The sequence below is a fragment of the Passer montanus genome, unplaced genomic scaffold (assembly GCF_014805655.1).
Source record: "Passer montanus isolate IOZ18808 unplaced genomic scaffold, ASM1480565v1 scaffold6, whole genome shotgun sequence".
NCBI lineage: Eukaryota > Metazoa > Chordata > Aves > Passeriformes > Passeridae > Passer > Passer montanus.
The window spans coordinates 809,227-822,608 of NW_024371037.1; the positions used below are offsets into that span (position 1 = coordinate 809,227).

The following is a 13,382-nucleotide window of genomic DNA, read 5'->3' on the forward strand; positions in this document are numbered from 1 at the left end:
TTTGAAGTTACAGGAGCCAGGAAGGCATTTTTGCATCCAGGATCCAAAAGGGACTGTTCTGTGCTACCTCAGCCATTGCTGCTGTGAGCTTTCCATGCTCAGGAAGCAGCACAGGCACTCAGCTCTATCACTGAAGGATCTGGGTCCACTTATGCCTCTTAACCCATATGTGCAGCAAATATTTCTTAAGCTGCAGTAGGTGACCTATTCCTACTATCTCTTTAATATTAGATTTTGAAATCTTAGTATTCTCAATTCCAACTGGGCCCAACAGGAAAGAAATGTTTTCTCTGACTCCAAGACACAGGTAATTAATAAGAGGCACAGCACTCCAGAAATAGAGCTCATTATTTGCAACTCTGTGTAGCAGGTTGGGACATCTGGAGAAGGAAGAAGTGGCAGCAGCATAGGGAATATTGCTGAGCATATTGCAAGAAACAGTACTCAAGAAAGAAAAGAGAACTCGTCTCAGAGCTAGACCTGTATTCATTTGGGGCACTATCATATCAACAGCAAGGGGCAGAGAGAAGGAAAGGTGGCACTGAGGCAGCTGAACAAGGTCATCCAGGCTCTGCAGAGGGTGCTGGACCTGTGCTCTCGTGCCACTCAGCACTGCAGTTCCTGCTTTGATAGCAGGCTGGCAGGGAGGATTTGTACTGGGCTTGGCTGAGTCCCCAGGCAGCAGGTATCCTTCATCCTAAACATCTGGGAAGAGGAATGGAGGTTAACATGGCACAGCACCGTGCCAGCCTGGGAACTGCAGCTCTTACAGAGTGTGAGGCACTGCAGCTCTGCACATCTGTCTGTCTGTCTGTCTGTCTGCTCTGCAGTGCTGGGAAGGGGACCCAGGCCACTGAGGGGTGCCCACTTGGCACTCGCCATCCTTTCCTCTCACACTTGACAATCCCAAATGCAATCAAATGAAAAAGAATGTTGTAAAGGAAATAGGAATTAAATAATCCCTATGTTAAGGATTTTTTTTTGCCTGTATAGTGGTTACATCTGGTTGCAAACACATGAATCATCGTCCAGCTCTATCTCTGGTCCAACATTATGCAATTTGCCATAAAACCATAAAAATTTAGATTTCTTTTAATGCGTGCATAAGGTTTATTTCTCTTTTCTATTATCTAAAAAGATAAATGAGTCTTTTCTTTTCCCCTGGCAATAATTGGTTTCCTCCTTAGATTGTCTCAATAATTAGTCTAAATAAATTTTTCATAGAACTTTACTTCATTAGTTCTTTAAAAGTAGGTGCTATGTTCTGGGATTTCAAGTATGACTTTGGAAAGTACAAATAAAGAGGCCATTTCATCAAATTGCCAGCATAAATTTTGCAGTGTTTTATATGTGTTCATAATGTGTAATATTAAAATTAAAATTGTAGTTGTTAGCATTTTCTTATCAAATCATTGAAGATTGTATATAGATTTAATTTACCTTTAAGTTACTTACATACAGTCCTAAAGTATAATATTGTAAAGTTTATGATCATAAAGTAGAGCAAGATTGTAGGTTCTGCCTATCAGTATAAAATAGAGCTGTGGTAGACCACGAGTGCTCAGACTGTAATTACATTGCAGTTAACAGCAGGAAGGATTAACAACTCTCATAGAAATGTACTGCATTTTAGGAGTGCCTTTATTTGTTAAATTAATAGATTGGTTCTCAGTTTTGACACTAAAAACTAACTCTGTTAATGTCCTCAGTATGTTCCAGTTTGATTTTAACTTTAGTTACTGCCATTTGATATTAGCTAAAATTGAAACACTATTACTGGTTTTTATGTCCTGTTAAGTTTCTTCTCTTAAGAAAAAAAACAAACCTTGCAATTGAACTTTGTCAATAATTCACACAGACAAAAACACTGTATTTTCAAATTAAATACACTGCTTTGATTAGTACAGAAGATACCTTCATGTTCTACTCATTAGAATAACATGTTTTTTATGTTTTATAAACTATCAACATGTTTTCTGTAACTGGTTTTTATGTTCCTTCCTTCAAGATCCACATATGGAGTCAGAGTAAGGGTGATAGTAAATAGCATAACAACTACAGATAGCCATTGCCAAATAACCATTATCATTGGCCAATCTCATGCTAAAAGGTGTATTTCTAAGAGGATTATAGCAGACATCATACTGTAAGGAGATTTGGTAATGAACCAGATTCCAAAACACAATAAAATTAGCTTTCTTTGCTCTGGGTTTGCGGTTTTTAAAAATAGTTTTAATATGTTGAGGTTTCACTGGGTTAAAATCTCAATGAGGAGAAAGAGGCTGTTAACTTTGTAATAATTATTATAAATCTATTTTGTGAAGTTTCATTAGTTTTCAGGTTTGATTTAGTCTGCAAGGAACAGACCTTAACCTTTTTGATTTTAGAGGAAACTAAAGGCTTTGGAAATCACCTTTTTTGAGCTGTCTACCTGGTAGTCTGGTATTTTATTTTAGATACATGTATTGGATCTTCTGGGATAACATTTTTTTCCCCCCAAGAATAATTTTGTCTGACAACAGCTATTGCTTAACCTGCAATATTGCTCTTACTGTTGTGCTGTGTAAAACATAGACCTCATACTTTTCATACATCTAGAGGGGCTTTTATACCACAACACTTCCAGCATGTTTACCACTGTCTTGTCTTGACTACAAGGTGAAGACAATAGTTCTAGAATACATGTTAATTTTCTGAGAAAAATTAGATTTTGAAAGTACATTTACATTAAAATTGCACTCTATATAGCAGCTTCTAAGAGTTTAAATATACTTTATATATAGTAGCATAGTTGAGCATGCTATATATAAAGTGTTGTAGCATATTTTACAAACACACATGTGTAAAATATCATGTAAAATCCAAATGTAGTTAAAGTTGTGGAAATATGGTGCGTGAAATTCTATAAAAGATAAGGTTGTTTCGTAACAAAAATGTTGAATTTCAAATGTACTGAAGAATTATTTCAGAATTATGGGTCAAATATGTCAGTGTAAACCAGAAATCTCTTACAAAGGCTAGTATATAGTTTACATTTAGATCTTTTGCCATACTTAAAAGTCAGTTTGATTTATAGATTTTTAATTTATTCATTGTCTGACCCAGCAACTCTGGTGCACCAGCCCCCTGTATCTTTTAATTACAAATGGAAAATACAAACTTGTACTTGTCAGGAAAGATGCCTTTACTTCTTGGATTTGTTTTGTTTTTTTTTTGTTTTTTTTTTTTTTTTTGGTTGGTTGGTTTTCTTTTTTTGGTTGGTTTTCTTTTATTGTTTTTTTTTGTTTGTTTGTTTGTTTTTTATTTTTTTCTTTTTGGTTGCACTTTGGGATTTCTTTTTGGGATTCCTTTTCTATTTAAACCCAGGTCCTTTAAAAAATAAAACACTGGTAATTTTCACTGTGTAAGGGAGGTCCATAGTGCAAGCTGCTGCTGCAAGCCAGGCTAGCATTAGAGCTTGAGCAGCCTGTTCAAGGGTGTGCCAGGCGAGCTGTGAAAATCCCAGTGGACACATTTACAGTTTCCCTGGCAAGCTGCTCAAGCACCCTCCTTGCAAAGGATAGTTTTCGTGTGACAAGTTAGCTTCAGCTTGTTACTATTGCCTCTTGGCACCTCTTTTCTTCTTTCCAGCCCCCTCTGTGTGGAAGTTGCTCTTGGATCCTGCCTGAGCCTCTCTTCTCCCTGCTAACAAATCCCACACTGTCCTGTGTAACATCAGCTGCAGCCCCTCACTGTGGGAAGAACACTGTGACTAAAATCTCTTCACTTTTTGTGCTTGATGAGGGGCAGGAGCAAATGCAAGGGGTACCTTGATCCTCCTCTGCTTGTCTGGCAAGGAGGGAGGGAGGATGGAGATGCCTTTCCGTGGCATGCGGGGCAGACACCACAGAGAGATAGAGCTGAAGCTGTGCTGGCAGACTGGGCCGTGCAGATGGGCCCGGTTCAAGGGATTAATATAGCTCCTCTCAGCAAGAGTCCAGGAAACCAGGGCACTCTGTTTGCCAAATTCAAAGCACATAATTTTGAGCATATTTTTTGTTGGTAAAGCCAAAATATAAACAAACATGGCACTGGGATTTTAGAAGCCCCAGCTCTGCTGATGATGATGTACTGGCTGCCCTGATTCTTCAGCCAGGTGTCATCACAATACCATTTAAATTAAGCAGAAAACAAAGCTCTTCCAGGAATATTTTACAAAGATTGATTTTTAGACTCAGTTTTCATCTGAAATAGACCAGGCAATTTATCATCTACAAGTTTTTAATGGTAAATGTTAATTCACATTATGAGTAATCATATTTCAAAGAGTGCCTTATATTTTAATACTGTTGTGGATAGGAAAACAAATCTAAGAAGTTAGTATGCATGCCTTATTTGTACATGCTGCTTAGTAGTTCCTATTTATCTGTTGGCAAAAAAAAAATTAAAAATAAATTAGTAAGCTTGAGTCACTTGTAGTAATTCTTGCTCTTTTTTTTTTACTGTAAAATGCTGAATTGAGCAGTTTTAGACAAACTTTTCATGTGGTCTTTTAAATATTAAGTAGTGTGTTTGTACAGTTCTTCAAATCCAAAGACTTTGGGGGTTTTTGATAGTTTCTTTATAGTAGTTTCCTTATTTCCAGAGAATGCTCCATATGCAGCAGTAAAGGCAACATGATTTTCTTTAGCAGTTAAAGAAAAATAAAATATTCTCATTTTTCTTTAGTGAGGTTTTTGCCACCGTCTTTATTTTTAAGAAGATGTAAGCTTTATTTCTATCTGAGCAAGTTTTGAAGCTCTGTAATAGATCACAGGAAGATAAGCCTTATCTTTAGACAGTAATACAAGTAGTATGTCTTTGGCCAGTTACTTTGGATTTATAACACATATTCACTAGTCAGTATCAGTCTTAGGCTTTGGTCTTCTCCCCTGGTAACAGTAGCAAAATGCCCACTCAAACGGAAGTGCACTTGGAGACAGTAAATGCATTACTCTGCAATTTATTTATATATTTAATTCAAATGAAAACTATTATCAAATTTGAAAATAATGGTAGAAGTATTAAACTACTTCATCACTAACAGTCCCATTACAGATTTGAGCTATAAGTTAAATTTCATATAGCATGGATGTTGAAGCTATAGTCTTTGGATGTTCCAAAGCCCAAAGAAAACCAAAACACTGCTCCAGCAATATGAATCATTTGCACCAGAAGTGTGACCCAGAAAAGTCTTGAGACTGCAAAGAGTAAAAGAGGTAATTTCACAAAGCTCACTGAATTAATTGCTGTGTCTTAGGGCTGCTTGAAAGTTAGTTTTGTAAAAGGAGAAAAGAACTTTCATGGAGGAAGGCATTTATGATCCCTCCACACAACCTTCCTACACTGTACTGCTAATTTATTAATTACAGTTATCAACATAACTGTCAAATAAGTACATAGAAATTTTTTTAGAAGAGTGGGATTTTGACAATTGTACAATACTTTATTAAAAATGTGTTCTCTCAAGTGTAATAGAGACATTCTCATTCTAACTCTGTTGTATTGCTACTTATTATTCATAATTAAATATACAGTACTGCTCAACTTCTATCCTTTCTCTTTTCATATTAAAAGAACCAGTATAGCAAGACTGTGAAATAGATGAAGTCAAAATAATTTTCTCACAAACACAAAGAAATAATTTAATGTTAATTTCTGCTCCTGGCTTTTCATAAAATCAGTGAATCCTTGCTAAGGGCTTCTACAGCCATCTTCTGTGAAGGAAAGTGCAGAGGAGGGAGAAGGGGGAGCAAGGAAAATAAAACTCTTATGAAGAAGAATAATTTCCCTGGGTACTTTTACATTATACTGCAGGATTCAGATTTATAACATGATAATGGCTGTGGTTTTAATTGCATTCCCGTTCACTTATTTCTGATCTTTAGAATAAACCTGAGCAGATGTACTCATACAAAAATATACACATCCTCACAAATACATATGCATGTATACAAATGTGCACAAATTGTCTGCATTTTTTTCTGCAAAAACAGAGCACCTGGAAGATACAAGCAGGGTTAACAACTTCACCTATGCCTAAGATTGCCTTATACCTCCCATCATAAAAATCCACATTCATTTTGTTGTGACTCATCCAAAACTTCTATTTTCCTGTTTTGCCATAGTTTATCAAAACTATTAAAATAGACAGGTGATCTGCTCTATGGAAATTTTCAAACATGAACTTCAAATTTAGGGTGGCTTTTGCATCACATTTGAAGGTTTCTGACCTTATGGGTCACCAGTTTTTTTTCTTTAAAGAGCAAACTAACTTCCTGAGTTTATTCAAATTAGGAGCCTTATAAAAATTGTCATTTGCATGAAGTCAGGAGACAATTTGTGGTATCTGATCTTCCAAAGAGTCCTCTCAGAGCTGGCAGGTTTCAGGCTACAGACGAGGATTTGGGGCTTTGTGCTGCTGAGGATCATGGTGGATTTTGATGCATGTTCATCAGAACTGAACATAGAGGCACTGTCCCAGAGAGCTTCTTGTTACCTCTGTTTCTGGGCTTAGGCTTCTTGGAAGTGAATTTCGCCTAAACTTAATATGAGAGAGAGGAAAACCTGACCCATAGGAAAATCTATGGGATCAGAAACCAGCAGGGAGTGGGAAAGCTGGGCTAAGAGTCAAGGGGGGAGTTGACTGCAACTGACTGAAACAATAATTTATTTCATAATTCTTCATGTATAAGTAGAGAAGTAGCTTATCTTTGCATTGGTGTGAGAGAGTCCCAGACTTAGCAATCATCCATAATTTTGGACATTTATCCAATTGTATAACTTCATGCCCTGGAGCATAAAAATAATTTGGATAGGCAGCAACAAAGATTATTTTTCTCAAAAAAAATTATCTATCAAATGACCATATTTCAGCTACAATCAACAGCAGGTTTCTGAACTGAAAGATTGAATAGCAAGTATCTATGTAAAAATCACTAAACTTAATTGGATCTCAGGTTTGTTTGGGATACAGAGGTGCTACACGACTGGTTGCTTATAAATGATCATTGTATAAGTAATACGTGGTTATTGTACTGCTATTTGAAAAAATGTATTTACTTTTTTTTTTTCTTTTCAATTAGGAGTTACTGATATTTTTACAGAATTTGCCCACAGTACACTGGGGAAATGAAGACATCAGTGTACTCCTAGCAGAGGCCTACAGACTGAAATTTGCATTTGCGGACGCCCCCAATCATTACAAGAAGTGAATATAAAGAGACAGAAATCATTACAAGCAACGTGTTCTGCAGTATTATGGCATCTGTTGTTCTGGTTATGCTTTCAGCTCATTGCTCTTTCATTTGAAGTAAGATGACCATTAAAATTCTGTTAGAATTTGCAGAATGAGAACAGAATACCAAAGAAGCGGACAAAGCAGGATATCGAGCACCGAATGAACTTAAAAGTGAATTTTTTTGCTCAGCATGAAAAATGAGTTCAGAAGTCTTACAATTTTCTTCTTTTTTCCCCTTCTCTAAATAGAATTGTTGTCTCTCTTATTTATGTTGAGCGATTTTTCTATGTACTTTAGACTTAAAACTACTTATGGAATGATTTTGTCATTATTTCAGTGTCACCTGCCATGACTTTAATCAGCCAGTTTTGGTTGGTGAAATCTATCTACTTTGAGTGGCAAAAAAGAACTTTTCCTTGATCATGCAGACCATATGAGACAGCAAGGCCTGTGTTTTGAGGTCTGGTTATAACTCAGAAGACACTGATATTAGCACACCATCTGTTGTTTTTCCATGGAATTAGGTTAGATTACTTCTGTAATATATGAATATAGAAGGTTGTAATGGAAATTGGTGGCATTTTTCTGAACATTATTCAGTCTTGAAGGATGGTATAGAAGCTTTTTAGCCATAAAAAGGAGTTACTTAAAGCTGAAGACTCATCTATTACACTGAAATAAATCCCTCTCAATATATTCTGGAGTGCTTTAAAATAGTGAATTAAAGAGAAGGCATGGTCTTGTCAAAGTAATTAAAGTTTCTTTTAAGGCCTTGCAATTTTTCAGCATGAAATTTCACTTTTAAGAAATGTATTAAGGAGCTTGGTTTACTAAGCAGGATATATTTTTATCTCAGTTGTTGCCTTATCCTCCATTTCTAGCGATTAGAAAAGGAAAATTAATATATCTTTCCAGAGCTTTTTTGTTAAATAATTTAATACCCTTTCCCTGATTACTCAGAGGAAGAGAGCTAGCTCCCAATAACAAAAACAGTAACTGTATACTCAGATTGCTTGTGGGTCATTAGTAGAACCAAAATGCTCTATGAGTTTATAGACTAAAATTAACATTTCTTCATATAACCATGGAATACTGAATAATTTCTTAAAACTTACATAATTCAAGTGCACTGTTTTTTTCAAGAAATATTTTCTGATAAGAATTTTAATTTTGCTCTGTTGGATGTAAATAACTCATATTAATTTGTGCCTACCATACACATGCAGGTTATGAAGGGTGGGAGTTGCAATAAGCAATACACTTAAAAGTTCAGACTTCCTCAGTTTGGTTCTTGAGTTGCACAGCGTTGCACAGAAAGTGTAGTGCACTTTTAAGTTTGGGAAATAAAAAAACCTTCAAGAGATTTTCTCTTATGACTTGTTATTGAAAGATTATTTTCAACTTCTTAAACATATGTAGATACATATTTAGAAGAGTGCTTTCTAAATGTATTAGTTACATTACTTGCTTTAGGGGCCTTAGTTCTTCACACAGACTTCGTAACAATTAGGTGTTTCAGGGTAAATAAAATACCTTTTTACCACCATGTGATTATGAGACCATCTATATTTTAAAAGTATATTAAATCTTTGGTAGAAGATAAAAAAATAATAATTTCAGAAGCTGGAGTGTTTGGCAACTAGGATGCATTTCTTTTCCACTGGTGTCAGCCAGGTGTTTCAGTTGTGATGGATACAGGGTCAGGCCTCCCAGATGGCTGCATTTGTGCCTGGAATGTGTAGTGGATCTGTGCTTCTTACATGTCTGTGTACTGCTTTCTGTAACTTCAGTTCGTGGTCTGATGTATCAAAATTTATGTTTACAAAGAATGTCATATTGTGCCTAACAGTGTCTACCAATAACAGAATAAAAGAAACATGAAATCTACAACCATTTGCTTTAAACTTGGTATCTGCAATCATTTGTTAATAGAAATGCATATTATTGTAACGAGAGAAAACAACAGCATTAACTGGTGTAAGGGTTTTCTATAATTAACTTTTTTTCTATTAAGATGTTATTTAGGTAGTTACATGTAACATGGAAAGTTGACCCAAAGTTGTCTGCTGTGTCAGATGCTCCTGCATAACATTTTTGGGACTGGATATATAAAATTTCCTTCATTGGGTCCACATGAGTTGTCTGTCATGTCTTCCAAATTCAACAGGTACCTCTTACTTCCCTTGGAAGGAAGTATTACCATTAGAGGTCACATTTACTATTGTGTCTGTGTCAGAAGTTGAATATTGTACTTGAGCACATTGCTTTTTAAGGATAGTGGGAAGTTTCCTAATATAATACCAATGTTTATTTATGTAGATATAGACTTTTTTGGAAAATATGGTATAGATATATAAATAACATTTATATATCTATGCTGATAGGAGTTGTTCTCAGTAAATAGAAGGCAAACATTTATGTAAACTTTCAAATTTTTATCAAAAGCCCACACATTTAACAATTTTACATCTCAGGTAAAATGTCATTCCAAAAAAATATTGCATAGAAAAGGAAATAGCATTATCATTATTATATCCCATGTACTTAGTTTTTTTCAAAATTCAAGATTCTGAATATTATAAAATTCCTTTGTAATATGCATTTTCTTATGAAGGAGGCATCTTGACACGTCACTAGTGAAACCAGGCAGTTATTTCCTAGAACTCATGTGAAATATTTAAATTGCAGTGTCTGAAATGCGTGTTAAATAATTTCTGTAATAAAAGTTTAAACTAGATTGTACAATATAAAAAGATTTATGACTACAGAATTTGAAAAATGTAAATAATAAATTAGTTAACTGTGTAAATACAGTACCTGGAGTAAGATAGAAATGTAAGTTGAAATCTTAGGTAACTGCAATATGTTATAAAAAATTAGTTTCATTATTATTTGGCGCAGTTCCATATGGAAAGGCCTGTTAATTTTTTTAAATTTCCTAACCACAGAATAGAACTATCTGAAGTTCCATTGTATGCTTCTGACAAACATTACCACTGAGGCACTGGTTAAAACTGTAAAACTGGTGAAAGATGAGGAAATAAACACATATTTATAAAGTGCTATATAGAGTGGAAAGCTTGTGTTTATTTTTCCTTCAAACACATTGCACCCTACGCCAAAGCATGGATTCGGTGTTTCTGTTTACAGCCTCAAAACCCTTTATCACAAGGGGAGAAGGGTTAACAGAACCTCAGTTCTCAGTTACATTTCTGCCACTCTCTGCCCAGGAATCTTGTAGGTTTTGCATGTTGGTAATACAAGCAAGTTCCACGGGTGTGTCCCTGCATAGACCATGTACATCCAGGGTATGGAGCATTTTCTGGAAAGAGTTGTGAAGATAGATTTGACATCACAGCAAATTAAATTGAAGAGAAGGTGAAGCAAATCAGGGCAAGGCACACAGAGGAAGCACAGGATTCTGTACAGCTCTGGGGGTAAAGGAGAAGGGGAAAACAGCTCATAGTGAGGAAACAGTAGGCAGGTGATAGGGTCAATAAGATCTGGAAACTAAGATGATTTAAGCAGATTAACTATCAGGGAGAAATGTCATATATGTATATGCAGCTCAAGTCTCTTATATCACGAATGCTACTGGGAGACTTCCAGTAATCCAGTGTTGTCTGGTGAGAAAATATACAAGGAAGGCAAAGACAATAACTTCTCTTTAAAACTCCACACCACATTCAGGGGAAAAGAGATGGAGATGCAGAGGCAGTCTGTCTGTTATGTACTTGAATGACAATGAATTGTAATCATGCTGGTTTCTCACCTCCAGTAAAACTTGTGTTTCTGTATCTGCTATAATCCTCTAAAGATCCTGCATAAAATCAGCAGTGGGAGGTCTTTCAAATTGTTTTTTCAAAAGCAGAAAAGATCAAGAAGGTGGAGTAAAGGCCCAAAGGGTCACCAGGAATGTGCTGGTATTGTTTATTGATTTTTCTTGTGCAAAATAAGTCCTGGAAAACTGTCTGGGCAGATGGAGGACTTTCCATGGATATAAATGTGAAGTACAACAGAAAGGACTTTCTGAAAATCTGATCTGTGCTTCAGGTCAGTTCCTCCTTGAAAACAGAGTGGAGTGGAAGATAAGTACTTCGTAGCACATTAAATTCTTTGGAGATTGGAAGAGGAGGTGAGGTGGAAAGGCTCCCAGCCCAGTGATCACTCAGGCAGAATTCTTTGCCATGGGAAAGAACTGCAGCTCAAGTGCTTCTTATCACTGTGTGATGGAGAGTCAAGTTCCTGAGCAATTTAATTCCAGATCATTTGCATTTTTATAAGTTAAAGCTAAAATCTTGCATCCCATCTAATTCCTTAATCTTAGTGTAGCTGAGGCGGCATGGGAGAAAATGATTAAATTGCTGTGGCATTATATCAGAGACACTTTTAACACTTCAAAGTCTTCCGTGTGGAGCCCACAGGACAGTCAATGCATGTACCAGAAATGAGAGATGTGATGCTAGTGAAAGTCTCTCACAGACAGGTACTCTGAAAATTGTGCTTTTTCTGGCCCTACAGAATTTCCTACAATTTCCTACAAGCTTCTGAAGCTTCTCCAAAGGAGAATTAATGTGCACAGTACATGGTTGTTTGAACTGGGCTTCCATGTTTGTTCTTGTAATCAAGCTTCCACATCAGAGAAAACTAAAGTCTGAAATTGCAAAACAATACGGACGGAGGTGCTCAGTCTTTGTTATCAAATCAAGACTTAGTATACATACTTCTCTGATCTTCCTGTTATATATCCTTCTGAACTGAGATCTCATTTCTGTGAGACCTGGATTTGGGGATCCAATCCACTTTACTCCAGAAATTTCTTATCCAACCATCACTTACTTGTGCCTTCTCAGAGATCCTCCTCATGGGAAGACGAGCATTCTGAAATTTACAGCAGTAGAAGAACGCAACAAAACACAACAAAACCACACAGGGAGAATAGAGGAGTTTTATTATCAATAATTTCTGATTTCCAGAAAGGAGAAAATTTCCAGAAAGGAAAAAGGCCTCTTGGGGTATTTAAACCACCCTTAAACTCAGGATGCAATCTCTCACATAGAGCTTTTTTGAAATTAAGCTTATGTATTTTCATATATTTCCCTCTTCCTCCAGAAATATCTGAGATTTCCAGTGAACAGTTCCTGCTACCAGCCCATTTGATCAATTCTGTTCACTCTTTTAGCAGCAGCAGAAATACAAAATATGTATCTGTCATGACAGCTCACAGGAGGCAATGAGATACCTAGGCTTATGAATAGTTAGATGCTATCTCACTCATAAAATCTCATTCAAACAGCAAACAGACTTGGTAATTTTTCATCTCTGTGGTCAAAAAAGTCTGTAACTCCAGCTCAAAGCTGTGTTTGTATAAGCACTTTCAGACTGTAGCTAACAATAAACTATATATCTGAAGAAAGAAATTTAGTCCTATACTTACGTGATCAAGTAAAAACTTTTCCTAAGATATCAACAAGTATTTGCTGCAACTGTATAGAATGAATTGCCTCATGCAAATAAATAATTCAGCTTTTGCTTGCAGAAATGAATAAAGTTGGCATATCAGTAAAGAAAATTTTCACTGTTATATTTTTCCCCAGATATTTTACTATTTTACTATTATTACATCAGTGAAAAATTCTGTATAAATTTTAAAAAGGAGTACTTTTCTCTCCATCACTGTCATCAAATACAGGGCACCAGACTTCTCTACATTCAGGTGAAGCAGCCATCACATTCTCAGTAAAGAAACTTTATGTGAATGTTTTGATGGTAAGGGCCAGCCTGTTGTTGCATGTGCAGTCATCCTCTGGGTAATAATAACTAATCCAGATAATTCATACTGGATAATATAATCTCTGTTATCTATGAAAGAATAATAAGGAAAATTCCATCTTTCTTCATCCAAGGACACCTCTTCAGTTTTGAAAACTTGTATTCATTATGGAAATGCTCTAAAAACAATATATTTTACATATAATATATATATATAATATTATTCAATTTTCATAGCAGTTTAAGTTTTATTGATTCTTGTAGCCAGCAAAGGATTCCCAAATCCAACAAGCATTCCCCACAAAATATAGTAGTCTCAAAATATTTGTCTTGATGGGGTATGTCAACAGAC

General features: G+C 35.8%; 1 protein-coding gene across 1 annotated transcript in view; it reads left to right on the forward strand.

The window, feature by feature from the left end:
• Positions 1–10,325, forward strand: part of TBC1D22A (TBC1 domain family member 22A) — a 139,550-nt gene extending 129,225 nt beyond the window's left edge. The window contains exon 13 of the mRNA XM_039726831.1: positions 7,104–10,325. Within this exon, the coding sequence (XP_039582765.1) occupies positions 7,104–7,232 (129 nt within the window). The 3' untranslated portion in view covers positions 7,233–10,325. The remainder of the gene's footprint in view (positions 1–7,103) is intronic.
• Positions 10,326–13,382: the final 3,057 nt, after the last annotated feature.